This window comes from Ammospiza nelsoni, chromosome 2 (genome assembly GCF_027579445.1).
Source record: "Ammospiza nelsoni isolate bAmmNel1 chromosome 2, bAmmNel1.pri, whole genome shotgun sequence".
Classification (NCBI taxonomy): domain Eukaryota; kingdom Metazoa; phylum Chordata; class Aves; order Passeriformes; family Passerellidae; genus Ammospiza; species Ammospiza nelsoni.
The window spans coordinates 31445645-31466028 of NC_080634.1; the positions used below are offsets into that span (position 1 = coordinate 31445645).

At 41.6% G+C, this 20384-nt stretch overlaps 1 protein-coding gene across 3 annotated transcripts in view; it reads left to right on the plus strand.

The window, feature by feature from the left end:
* The window catches only part of LOC132087384 (rap1 GTPase-activating protein 1-like), a 40540-nt gene that overhangs the window by 3147 nt on the left and 17009 nt on the right, over positions 1-20384 (plus strand). For all 3 annotated transcript variants that reach the window (XM_059493531.1, XM_059493532.1, XM_059493533.1), the window contains exons 2-15: positions 1878-1971; positions 2425-2460; positions 7640-7687; positions 8804-8842; positions 8961-9152; positions 14022-14125; positions 15538-15616; positions 15903-15956; positions 16047-16130; positions 16510-16610; positions 17245-17374; positions 17630-17785; positions 20032-20103; positions 20284-20370. In XM_059493531.1, coding sequence (XP_059349514.1) covers positions 1878-1971; positions 2425-2460; positions 7640-7687; positions 8804-8842; positions 8961-9152; positions 14022-14125; positions 15538-15616; positions 15903-15956; positions 16047-16130; positions 16510-16610; positions 17245-17374; positions 17630-17785; positions 20032-20103; positions 20284-20370 — 1276 coding nt within the window. The remainder of the gene's footprint in view (positions 1-1877; positions 1972-2424; positions 2461-7639; positions 7688-8803; positions 8843-8960; positions 9153-14021; positions 14126-15537; positions 15617-15902; positions 15957-16046; positions 16131-16509; positions 16611-17244; positions 17375-17629; positions 17786-20031; positions 20104-20283; positions 20371-20384) is intronic.

The following is a 20384-nucleotide window of genomic DNA, read 5'->3' on the forward strand; positions in this document are numbered from 1 at the left end:
ATAAGTGATGCAGGCAGTGGCACTGAGAGCACCCTCAGCAGGTTTGCAGGTGACACAGAGCTGAGGGGTGTGGCTGACACAACGGAAGAAGGAACCATCCAGAGAGACCCGGACAAGCTGGAGGAGTGGGGGTCCTGTGAGAATCTCATGGAGTTCAACAAGTCCAAGTGCAATGTGCTGCACCTGGTTTGGGACAATCCCAGATATGGGCACAGGCTGGGAGATGAACTCATTGAGAGCAGCCCCGTGGAGAAGGACTTGGAGGTTCTGGTAGAGGAAGAGCTGGGCATGAGCCTGCAGTGTGCGCTTACAGCCCAGAAAGCCAAACGTACCCTGGGCTGCATCACAAGAGGAGTGGCCAGCAGGTTGTGAGAGGTGATTTTCCCTCTCTACTCTGCTCTTGTGAGTATACATGTGGTATACTGCATCCAGCTCTGGGGTCCCCAGCACAAGAGAGATGTGAACCTGCCAGAATAGGTCTAGAGGAGGCCACAAAGATGTTCTGAGGGCTGGAGCTCCTTTCCTACAAATATAGTCTGAGACAGCTGGGGTTGTTCAGCATGGAGAAAAGAAGAATCTAGTACTTAGAAGGAGCTTATTTAAAAGGGAGAGTGACTTTTTACTGGACAGGTAGTAACAGGACAATGGGGAATGGTTTTAAACTAAAAGAGAAGAGATTCATATTACATATTAGGAAGAAATTCTTTACTCAGAGGATAGCAATGCACTGGAACAGGTTGCCCAGCGAAGCTGTGGGTGGCCCACCCCTAGAAGTGTTCAAGGCCAGGTTGGATGGGCCCTGAGCAATCTGATGTAGTAGCTGACATCTGGCAGAGGGGTTGGGACTAGATGGTCTTTAAGGTCACTTCCAACACAAACCGTTCTGTGATTCTGTGACCACCTAATAATCATATTCATGATTTCATTACAAAGTGGATGAGTCCTGTGTCCTGTAAACCTGTGCTTAGTTCCCAGCCCCACCTATGTGGCCTTCACCATGACTTAACCCCAGTTGTGACTGCTAGTAAAAACTGTGAGAGGTGTGGAATGTTTATAAAGTAACAGTAGGAGAGGTGCAGCTGGCTGTGGGGCTGGTTGTACTGCCTTGGGCAATGCCAGATATGTCTTCTAAACTACAGTGTAGTGTTTGTGTTGCTTTTTATTTTCTCTTCTATGAAATCAAATAAAGTCCTGCTGCTGTTTGTACCCACTGCTGCTCCAGCAGGGACCATAGTAATAATATATTTTCCATAGCAGATGTGCATACAAAAGCTCACCTAATCTCCATGCTGCTGTACCAGCAGTGGTAACACAAAACAGTGCCTGAATCTCTGCAGGGTGTTATCGGTTCTGTTCCAGTGCCATCTCTGTTATGCTCCTGTCTTTGAGATTAATACCCAGGCTGTGGCAACTGGGGCTGTCCTTTTGGTGCTGATTTTAGTGATGGCTCAGAACTACTTTCATCCTTTTTAATGCAGTTCTGTTTTGAGATCTGATTACAAAGCTTCTTATGACACGTGTCTTAATTCTGCTCCAAATCCATGATGGAAGAGGAACTTGGCAAAGAAAAATCATTCAGCACTTCCATGACAGTTGTGAGGAAAATATTGTTATGTGAGCAGAGACAGAGCAGTCAGAAGCCAGAAGATTTTTGCTGTTACATCCAGGATGTTTGAAAGTGGCAAGGGGTAAGTTCAGCCACCTCAGGGATTCTCGTAGGTAATGACAGCTTCCTGATAGGCAAGAAATGGCCTGGGGAGAGGAGTAGTATGCAGAGGGCAAAGGAGGCACTGCAGGCAAGCACTGACATCTTGAATTCTGTTAAGAGTTAATTTTTTTTATTTCTTTTTTTTCTCTTCCACGTCTGTCTGTTGCAGGAGGTCTGAGGAGGTGGTGCAGGGTTTTAGTGATGTTATAGACTCTCCCACTGAAGGCTTTCCATGTGTCCTCACTCCTGCTGTCCCCAACAAGGTAAAAGCAGTTCATGTTTGACTCAGGGCTGGTGTATGCTTTGAGTTATGTGTGCAGAGGAATTGACTGAAATCAAGCTTGTGTGCATGTATGTCTTACAGCTGTAGTTGCCTCCCTCTGTGAGAATCCTAAACTTGCTAATTTGACCAGTTCTTATGCCGTTCTATCTCAAGTCAATCTGACCCATTGAAACAGAGAAATCCCGGATACCTGACTGACCAGGTTTCAGGTCAAGCTTTTGCAGCACAAGCAGAAGACAGTTTGGACAGTTATATTGTCCATGCTACCAATTAAGGAAGAACAATTCCATCAGGTCTTCAGCAAGCAAATAGTTTCTTTGCCAAAATATGGAAGGAGCTGTTGACTCCTTCAATATCTGGGTTACCACAGAAGATAATGTTAGCTTCTGCAAATGTCAAATTGTTTTTCTCTGTTGTCTTTTCCTTTTCACAGACTGTGGACTTGTTTGAGATGATTGAAAAAATGCAGGTAAGGAGAAGTAATTCTGTCAGACTTTGGGATCTCTTAATTTTTGGTAGCAAACAAATAATCAGCTACTATTTGTCCTGTTGCTTCACTCACAATATTCTTTATTGTGGGCTTACAGAATGTTTAGGGCTTCTAGGCTCAATCTCTTACTCTTCAATGGGATTTCAAAAGCATTTTTCTGTGTTCATTTTTCCATGTCAGCATGATGGAAGCAATAGACACAGGTTATTATAATCCTGTCTGTTCTTTGCAGAAGTGTGATTCTGAGAGAAAATCAAAGTTGCAGTAAGTTATCTCTGGCATCTTCTTCAGGAAACTCTGTTCTGCTGGGTAGCAGATATAATGACAGGTGATTAATGGGATGTTAACCTAACTGCATTTAGCAAGGTCAGACAGTTTAATAAATAACTACTGTAGGTCCTGTCTTTAACTTGTGCAAGAAGGAGGGACTCTGGCTTAATTCTTACACAGAAATACACGCATTTGGCTGCATATATTTTGTTACAAACTTAAAACAGGGCAGAATTGGTTTTTCCCCCCTTTTACTGTATCAGATAAAGACATAGTAATATATGTGTTAAATACCTAGCAATGAAGTCTTCATATTTTTCAGATTATGTGTTCTCAGAGCATCCTTGTAGGTTACCAGTATTTTCCCTGAGTGGTGCACCTTCTTTAAAGTGCTGTGGTTAACCTTGACCTAACATAACACATAACATGACACATAACTCCTGCCTTTTATTATGTACAGGAATTAACCTTACCAAAACAAATTAACTTCTTTTCTGGAATTTGAGTGATCAAATTATGAATATGAGGAAAATGTCAGAATTTAGTGAGACTACAAAGGTGAGGAGATGGATGGTAGCAGCAAAATGCTGAATTTAGAGTGATGAGGCTTAAGTACTTTTTGGCAGACTGGAGAGGAGGGTGGGAGGGAGGGCTGAAGGTGTATCTGCCATGTATTCATGCATCCATGTATTCTGTGCAGGCAGACACAGACCTTGCAACCACTGCACTGACATCCAAACTGTGTTTGGGATGTGTTCTCCGTGCTTTAGAGTAGCAAGCTGTGTAAGTGTGCCTGGCTCATTTAACTGCAGGAGAGTAAGCTTGAGCAAGCAGTGCTGCGTCAGTTCAAGCACATGTTCAAAGGCTGTGACAGTCCTTCCCAGGCTTTGAAATATGGATAAGGATGAGTCCCTACCAGGTGTCCCTCAGTGGAAGACCGGTATTTAAGATTGTCAGTATTTCAGTTTACCATATGGAAAGTCTGACTGGATTTGCACCTCTTTAGTTAGAGAGATAGCAGGGAGCTGATGGGAATCTCCAAGGCATGCAGACTGCCTAATTTTGCATCTATGATGTTTTCTTAGCTGCCCACTATCAAGACTTTATAGCTTTTTTTTTTTAATTTAATCTTGTTTTGTCACCGAAGATGCACTAGGCAAATCATTAACTGCCATTTCAGTATAACAGATTTTTTTTAAAGTTTAGTGTTTTCCAAAAGAAAAAAAATTCTAATACTTATTATCTTTGTTTAGATTTTTACTAATTCTTTATTCTTTTTTGTTTGTTTTTGCTTTCCCTTTCCTTCCATTTGACTGTGACTGTCCTTTACATCTGTTGAATCATTCTTGTAAACAAAATCTGGGATTTTCCTTAGCAATCAAAGTGAGAGAAAACCAAAGCAGGAGACTTGAACATTTCTTCTGTAAAATAACAACAAAAAAGCCTCAGGATAGCATTGATTATTGAATACTTTACCATTGGATTGGAATATAATTGTTGGACTGAAAATTAGGATAGCCATTTCACATTCTGTGTGATAAATTAACAGGTAAAGTTGTACTCTCTTTTTACACTGAAACAAATCCCAAGATCTGGGAAAGAAGTTTACCATTTTTTTTTCCTTTCTTGTTTCCTTTTTGTTTTTCTTTTTCTCTTCAATTTTATTAATAGTTTCTTGGAAATAAATGGACGACTGGCCACTTTGTTCTGTGCTTCCAGATCTAGTGAAGTCACTGTATATACTCTCTTAAAGGACATTTAGTAACATGTTGATCCTTGATTGCTTTGCAGTGCAGGCAATTGAAAACCAAGGAAATTTTATTTCATACAGTAAGCTCAGATATTTCAGGTCTTCGTTTGTTTGCATAGCCAGTCTCCTTCACTTGACTGCTTTTGTTCACTCCCTCTGTTCTGCATTCTTACAATTTCTGCATACTCGGTTTTATTTTCTCAAAAGTACTTTCATGGGTTTTTTCCCTGTGTCCCCTTTTGTATCTCAGTTGTCTGTTTTGAACTAGTCTCCTCAAGGCACTGCTCTTTCCCCATAAAATATGTGTATTATCTTAGCGTTGTTATGCCACGTTAGACCTGACTCTGGGTCTGGGCACCTTTTTCTCTGTCATTCATTCTTTCATCCTGCTCAGACCAGGTGTTTACCCTGTGCAAGACCTTGGGAATATGAGATTCTCAGGCTGATATGAGATTCCCAGAGTGATGCTGTGTCCAGTTGGCTACCCAGAGAAAATGGCAGTGCTGCAAGCCAAACCAGCTCAAGCCTGAAGGATGTCTCAAGGGGTGGCTGAGACTGCTGCAGTTTATTCCTCTCCCTTTTGAGGAATGACAGTGATCATCAAGCAGTTGTTCAGCCCATGCTTTGATGCTTCAGCATCTTAGGCTGCACATTTCTTGTGGTCCTGGTTACCCTTTAAAGTAAAGCTTTGGACTGTACAGCCCAGGGTTCCATTATTCTTACCTTAAGCTTTGCTCTAGAGGAGAGGCTGGTAGATTTAAATTTGTCTTCAGCTTCCAGGCTACCAGGAGCTTCCTTAACAGTGCAGAGTCTTGGAATGTGCTGGTACATTCCTTTGCTCTCTGTAGAGGCTCTGGTACAGAGCTCCTTTACAGCAGCCCAGAAAGTTTTCCCTCAGGCTTGCTGAGATACTGGTCTCCTACCAGGACCTCCTTTGAAACTGAAAATTTCTTGCAGTTATCAGATCTACCAAAAATGCCAAGGAAGGAGAGAGAAATATTAGAAGATTGCAGTTTCCCAATCTCCATTTCTATCCCAGTACTTCCCCCACTTTGTTGCGGAAGTCTGTGGCTGTTTTGTACCTGTGTGTCCATCATGCCTCAGCCCTGTTTTGACAGTGCCCAGGACTTTCTGGTAGTGACAGGACTTTCTGTCTCTTTTCCAAATCCCTGTTTCAGAACCTGGTCTTCTTTGTGAACCTCAGCTCAGTAGGTTGACAACTGAAACTCGAGACCACATCAACAAAGCACTTTTTAGCACTTACATTCCATGAACTCAACTTTTTCACCTTTACAACTTCCCTAAATGCAAAATGGTTACTAACTACTTCTGCAAAAGATAAAGGTCACTTGTCAACCTGTGTTCCATCTTAATTTCACAACTCACCACATCCTGGTAATTGGTTATTCATCTTGTCAATGCTGTGTACTGACATCACAATTCAAAACATATTCTAAAGGTTTCCTATGAAGAATGTTTCCAGGCTGTATTTGTTTAGTCTCCATTGTTGAAAATACAAAAGGAAAACAATTTTTTGGGGGAAGGTCTTTAAACTCAGCTTTTGTAGTTTGATCTTGTGTCACCTTGTAGACAACATGTGAAGCTTCTTTCTCCTAGTAGAGCTAAGGAAAATAATTAGGTTTTTTGTTACCTGCTCATTGTTCCTCGCTCACTTTACTGTGTTTCTATATTTAACCAATTAAAATTTGTTTTTACTGCTACTTTCTGTGATTGAACTCAACTTCAGACTTCTGAAGAATGATCTCATACATCTACTACTAGTCTCCCTTACCCTGGAGTGTGGCCATACTGTTTTACTTCTGATGTTTCTAAGAGTATTTTAAAGGTGTTAAGCATTTGTTGTGTACTCAAGGTCTGGCTCTTCATGATTTCATGAATGTTTAAGTTTTTTCATGGCTCCTTCTTAGGTTCTTTTAATAAACTTTCTCATTTTCCTCAAACCTTGTTTTTATGTGAAGTAGGTGTGTTGGGTGTTTTTCTTTCCTTTTTTTTTTTCCTTTTGTTGCTCCTGCAGAGAGCATCCTGATTATTGTGAATCCTCAGTAGTAAGGTTGCTGTTGCTCAGTCTTAGTGGTACTATGCTAGCAGGTTTTGCACCCTGTACAGCTGGAGCATTGCCCAAAACTTCTGTTCCTGAGTCTCCTAAGTCTCCACTGTAGAGCTCCTCTGAGATTTACCTATTTCTACCAGAATCTGGTTGACAAGCTAGTTTCACTGTAGAATATGTGCACAGGCATGGCTGTTAGAAATCCAATCCTGCTTATTTTCACAACAAAGTCAAGAGCTGCTTATCCTGTCTGGAATCCCTGATTAGCCACGCCAGTAACTGATGGTATATAAAAATGTAGTCTCAGCATCGTGTTCCAGCATGGGAGTTACAAGATTTAGGTGACAGTAGTTGAATGCTCAGGTAGTGTGTGTAAGAGAAACCTGCATTTTAAATTCTGGTCCTCACCTTCCTATCTGATGATGCAAATTCTGCTTCTGACGGTTCTGTCTGTGATGCCCACTTGGACTATGGCCTGTTGACCCTCATATCTTCTGGTCTGGGCCTCTGCTCAGTCTGTGTTGGGACTCTCCTCACTGAGATTGTCCTATTCCTCTGTGCTTCTGCTGCAGAGGTGTGGTAGAAGTGAGCTACTTTGCCATGGTGAGGAGGCAGAGGGTAAAATACCCTTAAGGAGGAGATTCAAGTCTGGATGCCAGCTCCTGATTGAGGGGAAACTAGGCGGCCTTTTGCTCTGTTTTTTCAACCCGCCTCATAGTCATTCCATTTTTTCTTTTTGTTGCTTAGGATAGGAAGGAAGGTAGCTAGAACAGATCAGAGAATCAAGTAAGAAAATGAGTTTGGGAGGTTGTTTTTAATATCTGCCAGTTGTCTGCTTTTAAGAGGTGTAAGCTTGGGGGTAGTTTTTCAGTTTTAATGCCAGATTAGGGGGCTGGCCAAGTTCTAGCTTTACTTTTCCTTTTTATTCCAGTCCTCCAAAGTTGCTTAAATTGGCAGATTTTATAGAGGGATAAAATATGCATATTGAGGATATGGAGAAGGACACAGAGGGTAAGTGAAACAGACATGCTGAGATACAGGATTCACTGTCTGTGACTTTATGTTTCCAGGGGAGTCGTCTGGATGAACAAAGATGTTCCCTTCCAGCTCCTCTCAAGGTCAGGCCAAGTTGTTGTTGCCTCCTAAATTGTTGAGAATGGCAGATAATTACTGACCTGGCTTGCATTGTACTTTCATACTGGAATGAACAGGGAGTCTGCAAACATCCCAAAAACACATGCTTGCCATTTTTCTCTTCTTTTTTTTTCCTAGTTGCTCCACAAGAGAATGAAAGTATGTAGCTGAAATAGAATTAACTTTTCCTTTTTCCAATTTAAGTTGCTCCAGTAAGAGTTTATTGTTATTAAAAGTGTTAGTTTTGACTAAGTAATTTCTTAAATTCATTCAGTTTAAGAGCTGTAATAATATTTATGAAACCACGTAGTATTTATTTCAGTAATCTGCTTGATGACTCAGAGATGCTACTAGAAAGTTTATCTGTTTTGCCAGTATTAAGACAGTAAGAACAGATTCCTATCTTTAAATCCTCAAGTTGAGGATTAAACTCCACTTCTTCAGTCTCAGCTCAGGCCTATTAACCTTAAAATCAAACCTGACCTTGACTTTTATCTTGGGATGACCTATAAAATAGCCACATCGAGAATTGATACAGCTTTACTCTGACAGAGATAGTCAGTGCTGTTTGTGGTGATGGAGAGGGCATCCAACCGGCATAAATTGGCTCAGATACCGCTTCTGTTCTCTGAGTCACACCTCGGCCTTGCTCTGATGAATACCACAGAGCAGCCATGGAGATGACACAGCCTCAATCTCACTGTAAATAACAGCACTTTTTCTGCCATTCCTACTGTCATCCTTGTCAGCAGAAGGACAGAGGCTGTCTGACACTGTGTGGAATGAAAGGAGAGAGGCTGCCACTCCTAACCACACCAAATTTGCTTATAGTTTGGCTACTTCCTCATTTTGCATGCCTGTATTCCCTGTAGTTTGGAGGAGGAGGGTGGATAGAATCTGGTTCCTAAGTTTATTGTTCACAGAGTTCTTTATTATAATGCTGAGACCTTGGAAATGGAGTCTAACCTTAAGTCCTGAAGTAAAACTCTAAGGATGACCCAGGGCAGAGTAGAAGCTGAGGGCACAGTTTGCACAGTCATGAGAGCATAACACCTTTAAAGATGTCACATGTTTTTGCTAATGGCCTGTTCTGATTTCAGACAGAAGAGGAGTATATTCCTTATCCCAGCATCCATGAGGTGAGTTAGTACTGCTCTCTCCTCTCTCTGTTTGTCTTGGACTTCATTGTTTTTTCAGCTTATTGGCTTTCCAGCTTACAGACCTGTCAGCTTTTATGCCTTTTGTCCTTCTGAATAGGTATTACAGAAAGGGTGGCCATATCCTCTCATTATCCTACCCCAGTTTGGGGGCTACTGGATTGAAGGGACCAGCCACAACCTCTCCAGCTTGAGTCCAACTCTGTCTGATGTACCCTTTTCCTGGAGTGGTAAAGTGAAACTGGAAAGTGACCCTACAGCCAAGCTGTACCGCAAACATTTTCTGGGAAAGGTAAGGGTGACCTTCAGAGCCTTCTTTGCCCATCCAGCCACCAGGCTGAAATGTTTCTCGGGCTTTTTTTGGTGAACTTAAAAATGTCTGCACTGCTGCTGCATTTCAGTTCCTTATGATGCCTTGAGCTGATGTAAATGAGGTACATACTAAGATACTGTCTGTAGTGTTTCAATTGGTTGTGTCCCCTTGTGAAATGTGCATCATCCTGTGCATTAATAGAAAGATTTGCATGGGAAATGCTTTTATTTAGTTAAGAAGGTCTTTTGAGTTTCCTATACAGATACCAATCTTGGGATAACAAGTGGACAAAAGTGTAATAGTACTGGAAGTGGAAATGGCATTATTTTTTTAGGGGACTTCAGCACTGACAGTGCAAGCTCCTCAGTAGGAAGCAGAACAGTCCATTTCCCTCAGTATATGGTCATTACAAAATGTATGTGATGAAACCACACCATGTGGTTCTATAGTTGTTGATGTGAGTTTGGTGCTAAACGTTCCATGAATTTAAAAATTCCAGTTTGACACATAGGGAAACAGAGCAAGGCCTCATAAAGTGAATGTTTGCTGGCCAGCCATTAAGGTCCATCTGGGTGGGCCTGTTTAGGGAGTTGGCTGATTACCAGACTGAATCTCAGGATGATATTAGCCATAAAGAACAAGTAAGAAAAACACATGATGTTTGTTGAGATTTGGTTCATGGCATCAGGAGATAAGAAAGCTTGACAAGAATGCTCACACTGCATCTTACTCAGTGATCTCCCTTAGCGACTGCAGAATAAGTTCAAAACCAGGAATAGGTGCTGCTTTGCACAGTGCTGGGGACCTGTTCTGCAGTAGTTATTCTTGTCAGAGTGATCTTCTGTAGTGAATCTTGTTCCACAACAGTGGAAGATTATTAAAATGATTTATAAATAATTAGGGAAAGAAAGGAAGCCTTCCTGGAGGCTTCCCCTCAAGACTAACAGATCTCCTGTGCAATCTGCTAATGGACATGTATCCTGTAACCTTCTGGAAGCTTTCAGTATGCCAACTGTAATTATTTTTCTGTCATGGTAAATTTAGGGTTGTGCTTGAATGCTTCCAGAGCCAGATAGGACAAGAGGCAAATTTGGATATGATTTTTTCAGTCCAATTGTAGGATTCACTGCTGACCTGGTATCACAAAACAGTTGAGGTTGGAAAGGGCCTCTGGGGCTTATCTTGTCCAGACTCCTGCTCAAGCAAGGCCATATCATCATTGTTCCTTCCAAGTGAGATCCAGAACTTCCTCTGTTGTGGAGCTTTACATTTGCAAAGTGCCCAACCGTTAGCGCCTCTCTACTACAGAAAAACTCTCTCCTATATTCTTCCTTTTCTGGTGTCCAGTGTTTTATTCTTTGCCTTAGCTGACACAAATATGTGTCCATGTTCAGTTAAACATGCAAGTTTTTGAGCAAGCCAGTGTCAGAAAAGATCAAGGTGAACAGGAGTCTTGTGTTACTGAAAACTCTACCCATAGCTAGAAAACTTCCCCCATAGTTTAAAAACGTAGTTAAGGAGAGAGCTCAGAGCTTTTTCACTAGAAGAGTATTTCTTCAGTGCAAAGTTAACAGTGATTTTGATGCTGTGTTGGATCTTTTTCTTGTTGGTAACATGGGAAGGTTATTTCAACAATGTCAGGAAAGGTCTCTTTCATATGAATAACAGCAAACAGTTCTTAGCTGAAGAAGAGTCTGAAAGCATCACATGATGGGAGAGGCATAGCCAGTGGTTTAGGTAATATCCTTTAAGCAAGACAGGAGATCAAAGTATTGTGTGGTACTACAAACTTAATGTGCATGTCTGTGTTGTGGATGTGTGTATGTAGATTGCTCAAATGTGAACAATTCTGTGATACTTTTTACAGAATATCTTACAGCAGACCCTATAAAACAACGATCAAAAGAAGTGCTAGAACATTCAGTTCCTTTTCCTTGCCTCATGATCTGTATTTTATATGACAATTACACAGTAAGATTTATTTAGCCTTTAGAATAAAAGCTGTAAAATCTTATGTCTTATACTGCGGGAATAATTTGATGTCAATGTTGTTTTTCAAGGCTGTAATAAAGAGAAATAGCCTGAAGCCAGGAAGGATTTAATAAACGTGTGCATTGTAACTGCCAGTCAAATAAACTTAGGGTCCAGTTTCTCAAACACTTGCTCTCAGTGCTGAGGGAGGAGCTTTCTTGCTATGCATTCATATGTAACCATGTATTTCTCCTTTATGCTGTCCTTTCTTTGTGCTGGTTAAAGTTGCTGCAGATGGCAGATGTCTTAGTAGCTTTAGAGCTTCTTAGGCAAACTGTCAGCCTTCCTTGTGTTTTCTGTTAGTCTTTTCCCTTGGCCCATGGAAGATACTTCATTGTTTTTAGATAGATCTATTTGAAATCCAGAACTACTTTTCAGACTATATTAAATGTTACAGAAACTGCTTCTGTGGCGGAACAAATTTGTACTTAATACATAGATCATCTTAGCTCCAGGGTATCTTGTCATCACTGACTTGCAATCTTCAGTATCAACTGCAAAGCCTTTTGATGGTTCATCTCTAACTTCAGGACAGCTAACAATAAAGGCTGCTGTCCACTGAAGGAATATGAGTCTGATGTATGTTGCCTATGTGTTTTTACAGAGAAAGAAAATCATAAGGAGTAAATGATAGGTTTAGTCATACATACGATTGCTCAGATCTCAGTTTAAACCTCAGATCCTGGTTCAGGATCAAGCTACATAGCCAAATTCAGTTGTTTTAACATCTCCACTAATTCTGGTACCCATTCCCCTGTGAGGACTGCACCCATTTGTGCAGCTCTGCCTGGCTATGTCAGCTGCAGAGCTGATGGCCCAGTCTCCAAAGCAATTGAGATCCCCTCTATCAGACCTGCTGCCGTCTGGCTTAGAAGTCTCATCAAAAGGATCTTAATTTCTGGTTCTGATTTTTGTTGGCATTATGCCCTCTTTTTCCTTAACAGGCTGTCTTGGCCATCCAGCCTGGCATTTGACTTCTTTGGTTTAAGGATTTGGATTCTAGACTTCCAACTGACCATGGAACATGGTCTTGCTTTGCTCCTACATCTGTTTGTTCCTCAGCTACTCTGTCTTTCTGCCCTTGGTCACAGTGACTTACTGCATCTGATTCTTGTTCACATCGCAAGAATCCATTAGTATCCTAAAACTCATGGTCAGGAGAAATTAACTGTCCTGTGTGGCTTCCTTTGATTTTAGCTTTTTTTCCCATGTGCTGTCACTGACCAGTGTGACCGATCACACTGGACTTCTGTGATTTGAACAGTGCAGCTAGAGGCCATATTATTCTTTTTGCCTCTTGGCTGCTCTTAGACCTTACCTTTTTCAGATTGCCTTGTTTGATCAGCCATGGAACCTTTTGCCCAATATCAGGGCAGTTCTGGGTGTTGGGTGTTTTCTGTCTCAAAGAGGAGGTGAAGACAATGACATCTTTAATACTTAAAAAAGTTAGATAGCTACATCGTCACATTTTGGTTTAGGGTAGTGACTGTAGTCTTACTTATTCCTGTTTTTTGTTTCAAAGATAGGATTGGTTTATGTCTGTTAGCTTCAAGTTGGATGGGTCCACACAGATATCAGAGTATTTCACTAGATATATCTTTATTTCTGACAGTGAGTCAGAACTATGACTTATACAAAAAAGTCATGCAAACTATGAATTTTACTTTTAGACAGTGAAAGACAATCTTACCAGTGTTTTGAGAGAAGTTTTAATCCATCAGAGCCAGAGCGGACCTCCTAGGCATGCTCCTAGGCATGTATATATTCTATATATTCTAGGCAAAAGACTGAGGAAGGAACTGACAGACTAGCAACCATTTTTTATCAGCTTACGCTTTGCTCCCACTGAGTTCTTCACTAATTTATTGTGCCTGGATTATTCCTTTCACAGAACATATTCCAAATCATGCAAGTTTTGACTGTACAACTGAATACAACTTGCTGTCCCACTTCAGTGTCATGCATGAGGATGCTTTTCCACTAGGATGATGGGAGTGATCAAGGCATTTCTGCACAATTTCACCTTAATGTTATTTTCATTCACATCCTGTGTCAAAAGGCTTTAACCTCTTGAGGTTAGAGATTATATAGTAATATGTATGATGTAGCAATATACAAAATATACATTGCTATACCTAGGCCACTGGAACATGGTTGTGTTCCAGGAGAAATGTATGGCCACAGCCACTTACAAATAGAGACTGTGAAAATGTTTGCAGTATCTTTCATTGTTTGACTGCATGACTGTTTCAGGCACGCTCCACTAAAGCTCTGGCAGTGTTAGTGGCACTGCTGAGACCAGTCTTCATCTGCAAAACCTCTTTGCTTACTGATTGTATCCTTCCTGACATGTGAGCACTCTTGGAGTTCAGCCATTCACCATAATCGTACCATTGCTCTTTAGATAGAGAATTTCCGTGACCACATCCAGTTGAATGTCTGGTAGACACTGCTTAGTCTAGCAGAACCTGAATGGGTGCAGGGAAAGTTCATGAAAGATACAATTTTATTTACAAGAAACTCAATTTCTTCAAAACTTGTTGCAGAATGTTCTAATACTATTCCTTCTCAGGAGCCCTTGTGATGTTGGACAGGTGAGGAGGAACTGAACTGACTGGATGCACTTTGACTGATATGCTCATGCACTGATGATCAAGTGGGCTGGAAGACAACACACACACATCTGGAAGCATGCTACTCCTAGTTGAATTAAAAATTAGCTAATCTTGAGTGACAGGTTGTGTGCAAAAAAAACAACTTGGAAAGCTTCTCCAGGAAGTGTGTTGGGGATAATGCATTTTGGTTTCCTATTTGCAGGAGCACCAGAACTTTTACTCCAGTGACATGTCCTTGGGCTACCTAGTACTTTCTGTGAAGTATGAACAGATCGAGAAACAGGAAAATCTCCGCCTGTTGCTGAGGTAACAGTGCCTGTTATTGGACTTGCACTCCCTCTGCATAGATGTGGGTGGGAATTTCATGTCTTTCTTCTGGAGAGAAAAGAAACTGCAAAAAAACCTTTGAGCATTTTTTTTCTTGCCTTATGCTCTTGAGTTGCTCTCAGCAGTTTCCTTAAAGAAGATGATGTGGTGCTTACAGGTGCATCTTTCTAGTACCAGTGTGGAAAATACCTGCTCTTCCCTCAAATAGAAAGTTTTTTTGTTTATTCTGTCTACTTAGAGACATGTGAGTACTCTCTAGGAGAATTTGGATTCCCTAATGGAGGACAGCCTAGCCCAGGCTTTGTACTTGAGACTAAGGCTCCCTTGAAGGTGATCTAGAACATCCCCTAGATTCTATGAAGCCATAACCCTTAGAGAGGGTTATGAAGAGAGACATTACCTAGAGAGAGCTGCTGGATGAGCTACAAGAAGAACAGAGAAGGATCTTGTGTAGGTGAGAGGCCACTGGAGAGAAGCTTTTTACCGCACTATGGGCTGGATGCACTCCCTGTAGGCAATGATACTGGAGCCAGGTGATGTACAGTTGCTACGGACAAGGATTTGTCCAGGACTGAGGGGCAAAAATGATTGCATAGGAATCAGCCACAAGAAAATCACTGGCGGGTTTTCTCCAGTGTCTGCAGAGAATGCTTTAGACTGCCAGCAGTAATCTGGGAATAAAGAGACAGCCTGTTTGTGAGCTGTGCCTGGGAATGTTTTTCTTCCTATGTGGAAGAGACCAGGGAAGACCAAAAGGGTAGTTATTCCTCTATTAAGATATTTTATTCTATGCAAGACTTTTTGCTTAATAACTTGTTTATAATGCTTTGAAGAGGCTTTTGACAGCCCAGTATTTCTTCTTCCTTAGAAAGATATTTCTCCTTAAGTACACATACAAAGAGGAAGGCAGCTTCCCTCTGTCGGCTTTCTGGAACAATGCTACACCAGTTTCTACCTCCTTTCTACCTAGATCTGCTTTCCTAGGCTGTTTCTAACAGACCTTTTAGCAATCTTTCAAGCCCTCACTGATAATGGGAATCCCTTACTATTCTGTGTCCAAGAATTGTATTTTGACATTTAGATTTCTGTGAAAGAAAACTTTGAGGGGGGAAGCAGACTACTTCTTCAAGGCAAACAGGAGTGCAAAGGAGGAAAGACACCAAGGAATCCTGTTTTGTCTTCCTCTGGTCACCACAACGAGTGATGGGTAGTAAGAAGTGAAAATACCTTGCTTTTCCAGTGATTCTATGCACCACAATTAAAATTAAGCCTCTGGAATTAACTGCTTCAACAATACTCTGGAGGAATGGCTACTCTTTCTTTAAAGATCCAGTGTTGCTTGTGTCTCCCTTCAGCCATCAGTCTCTAATGCCTTTTTTGTTCTATGTCAGGACTCGTACTGGCACCAAACATGATCTTATTCCCATTTCCTGTCTGAATGAGTTTCCCAATGCTGTTCAGATGGCAAAGGTGAGATTCATGCTTGCCTATTTTTTCTTAAGGCCTCATTCTTAAAGTTATTTTCACCTCCTTCCATTTCCCTCTTTTTCTACTGTTCACCAGTAGAACTGTTATATAGTTCCCTCTTACCCTTCCATTTTGCCTTCTTTTCTTTCTCTTCTAATTTTACCTCAGAATTTTTGCCTGAAGGGGCTCCTGTCAGATAATTATATACAGTTCCTACACTGTCATGCCTGCAACAAGCCAGGGCACATGATAATCACACTTTTGTTTCCCTGCCTCTCTCACTCAACAGCTTCTGTGTGAGGATGTGAATGTTGAACGCTTCTTTCCTGTCCTCTATCCCAAGGTACAGTGTTCTGTTTTGTCTGTATATCACTTTTCCATCAAGGTCTGGCTAATGACATCCAGGTGACAATTTCTGTTTTCATTACTTTAGGCTTCACAGCTTATTGTTGCATTTGATGAACACGTCATAAGCAATAACTTCAAATTTGGGGTCATCTACCAAAAACCTGGACAGGTAAGACCCCTCAGATCCCATGGTACTTGGGGCAAAATGAAGAGAGTCAGTTTTCCTAGCTTAAAGGATGTAATAACAAGGTCTGCACTGTCCAGAAGCAATGGCATGGAGGCAGCAGTGTTTGTGCAGTGCCATGGTTCCCTTGGCATGCCTCTTCCACCTGCAGTGTCTCTGGCAGTATAGGCTTTGTGAATCTCTGAATTCTAGCTCTAACCCTCATGGCAGCTTGGGGCTGAGGCACAGGATCCCAGCACCATGGGGGGGCTCAGATCAGAAATGTATTCAAGCAGAGATGTTTGTTGGTTGAACTGTCTATAGAAATTACTGTCTGTTCTTTGTACTCCTTGTGCTTCTTACTACTTCTGCTTTCCTTCTGTAGACTACTGAAGAAGAAGTCTTCAGTAACACAGTAGAGAGTCAGGGTTTCCTGGAGTTCCTGGATTTCCTTGGTGACAAGATTCAGCTGCAGGATTTCCGTGGGTGCGTACACAGAGCAGCTGGAAGGCCAGATTAAGTTAGGGAACGTCATGTATTCAGAGGCTGTGACCCTGTTACAGCCCAGCTTCCAGAGAAGTGCTGTGTCTTCTGAATCCCAGTGCAGGTGAAGAAGCCCCAGATGCTTTTGTCAGCATAATGTCTGGGAACTAGTTGGAGCTTAGGTCTCTGCTGGTATTTTGATTTAAAGATCTCCTGATATCTCAATCTGACCCGCAGCATTAGCAAAGAATAATTTTACTTGGCAGGACAAATACCAGTTTGTTTCATAGTGGTATGGGGCAGTATTGTTTCAGGCTCTTTCTCTGAGGCATCACATCCCTTCTGTAGTTCTAACATACAGAGTGTGTTTCTCAGAGGAATGCCAAAGAAGGTAGCTACTTTGAGGATCACTGGTTTAACTTCATGGCTTTTAACAAGCTGGTATGTTCACCAGCACAAACATGGTGCAGCTTCAGTCATTGCATTGGTTTGGGGAAGATTTGGTGCCTCATTATCATTGCTTTCCTAAAAATCGCCTTTGATAGTCCTGATGTAGTACTGTTACTGATGCTGTCTGTCTTCTCTGCTTTCTCATTCCTGCACTGCCTGACCTGTGGCGTGGTGTGGATTTGCTCAGGTTCCGGGGAGGCTTGGATGTTACCAGAGGTCAAACAGGCACCGAGTCAGTCTATACAAATTTCCGGGGGAAGGAGATAATGTTTCACGTGTCCACAAAGCTGCCCTTCACAGAGGGAGATTCCCAGCAGGTATCAGAAGGAGGAGTAAGGATTACAACAGCGTGGCTGGGAGAGGAGGGCTATATGAAGAAGGACTGCATAGAGGGGAGAATGACTGACTGTATAGTGTTGGGAATTATGGCTGGAGTAATGGCAAAAGTAGTGATGAGGGCTTTGGTGAACAGATAGTTTTGAGATGTTAGGCAGACTGGTGTTTGAGGTCCCATCATAGTGTTCTGCTCTTTTTCACCTGCCTTCTCTCTTCATTATTTCTTTCCTCTCCAGCTTCAGCGGAAGCGTCACATTGGGAATGATATTGTAGCCATCATTTTCCAGGATGAAAGCACACCTTTTGTCCCTGATATGATTGCTTCTAATTTCCTTCATGCTTATGTGGTAGTTCAGCTCACTCATAGCACCACTGGGGACACTCTCTACAAGGTAACCAGGATCAGTAGATTAGCCTGTACCGATTTTGGTCCTTGATGTGGAAACGGGTTCTTGGGCCTTTGGGAGAGGTGCAGATTCAGCCAGATGTCATCCTGATTTCTTGAGTGTCTACACCTGAAAGCTGACTTAAGCTGTATGCTTTTCTAAGTAGCTGATTAATTTCTGAAGCTTAAAACTTTGGAATTGAAGCAGAAAGAATTCAGGTAAAAATTTTTGTTTACATCACAGAGCCCGAGCCATAATTGATTGCACTTTGGGGGTTGTCTCGCTTACATTGTGTAAGTCAGGTAAAATTCATGTCTACATTGCCCATGCTGCACAGCACAGTGCTTGCAGCTTGCACTGCCTGAGGCTGCAGGCCAGATACAGCTGGTTGACCTAGCTATGGAATTCAAGCCCGCTACACCTGCTTTTGGGGATTCCAGAGCTGATGCCCATCTGGCAGGGATGTGTTACCTGTTAGGGCCTTCCAGCTGAAAGAATCCCTGCTAGAGCCCAGATTAATTATCTGCAGCCTTTGGACACAGCTTGTTCTCTCTCTGACTTGACTCTGTATGGATATCTGTATAACTTTATGTTCAACTCTCAGTGATGCTGAGAGAGCAGAAAATACAAAGAAACTTCGATTTGTGTAGGATTTTCCATTGTAGAAACATTTTAATCCCAAGTGGCATGTGTTGTATTATGTAGGGATTTTGAAATGGTGGTGATGAGTCCTTATGCCTTGGAGGTCTACAGGTACACCAAGAATATTGTAATTGGACGGTATCCCCATCATTAGGACAGTATCCCCATCTCCTCTTCCACCAAGAGGGTGTTGGTGGTGGAGCTGGCTCCTTCCCTTTTTCTCTATGCTTTGGGTAGCAAGGCTTTCATTACAAACCAGCTGGGGTTCCAGTTCTCCTCTTGCTCTCTGTTTTGTAGGGCACAAAAATTCACTGGACTTTTTAATGACAAGGAAAGAGCTGGGAAAACTTGCTATTTGTTGCGTGTCTTCCGGCCATTGTTTTCATCTTTGCCTGTCTGCAGTACCTTTTTTTATTTGTTGTTGTTAGTGTAATAGGGCTGCTTCATTCCATAAAGAAGAAATCTTCCCAATAATCACCCTAGAGCCAATGCAGAGTTTTCTATAAAGGCTTTTCTAAAGGGGTTTTAACTGATGCTGCCTTGAGAGCATTGCAGTACACAAAAGACTGCCATTTGAAAGATTTCTTTGCCGTCCCTTGTTCCATTTACTTAAGCTTTAGTGCATCCTGTTAAATTGGAGTATTAATGGAATTTATTTCACAGAATCAATTTTTGCAATCAGAAAACTAAAAATGCAAAGCAGGATTTTAACTGGTAGATATCTATTAGGAGAGAGATGGAGGCTTTGTAATTGGGGAAGGTGGCCTAAAATGTGAGAAGTCTTAATTAAATCCAGAGCCCATTTCCTTCTTCCTCTCATTAAACTCACACCTCTCAGTGGCTCTGTGACATTTATTTGTTGTTTTGGCAGTTGTGGTTGCTAGGACATTATTCCCTCTTGTATGAAAGGACAAATAATGGTTTTGTTTCATCTCAAACATGACAAAAAAACCCCTGTGAAATATTGTGAAGTACTGTATGTATTTGATAAGATAACTACATATAATTATGGGTAAGTGCTGTGAAGAAACAAGTGACAGTGTAAAAATTGGACTGCATTACAGTTACTTCTTTAGACATTGGTATGTCAGGTGGGAGCATGCTGAAAACAAAACAAATGAAACCTATCTCTTACTGGGAAAGTGCATTTACATGTTTACCACCTGTGACTCCCAGAGGCAGATGCACTGAGATACTCTCCTCAGTGTGCAGTGTATCTCCACCAAGGATTCTCTGTAAAAAAAAATAGGTCAGTACAACCACACTGGCATGGGTTCTTTAGTGGAGGTTAATCTTGCGGGCTGAATAGGAGCATTTCTTTGTTCCTAAATATACTGGTTATACTAGTTATTATTTAAAATATTTTTTAAAGAGCAGTCAGTTCAGCTTTTTTTACTGCTTTTTACTGTGTGCACATCTAGCTGGCTGAGTATCTGAGAGATAAATGAGCACAACCTTCCACTGAGTTCAGGAACAGAAGGATGCACAGGACACGATATTACGTCTCATTTTTATAAGTAAATTACTTAGGAGGAATCAGATCTATCATAGTAGTTTGATGGTCTTACTTGTGTTCTGATACTCATTTTTTTCTCCTTATATTATTTCAGGTTTCAGTCACAGCCCGAGATGATGTCCCCTTCTTTGGACCGCCGCTGCCAAATCCAGCCATATTTAAAAAGGTTTGTTTCTCTGGTCCAGTGTTAGTTGGCAGGGAACATACACCTGTGTTCTGAGTTGGTATTGTCAGTCTGGCTAGAGCACTTTGGAGGTCCAAAGAGTAGTAAGCAGAGCTTTTATAATGGGATATTTTACTAGCGTTTTGATCTCCTGTTTAGTCTACTCTTCATCTTGTCTTGCAGAGTGCAGAGTTTCGTGAATTCCTTCTGGTCAAGCTCATCAACGCCGAGTACAGCTGCTACCGAGCTGAGAAATTTGCTAAATTAGAGGTGGGTCTTTTACC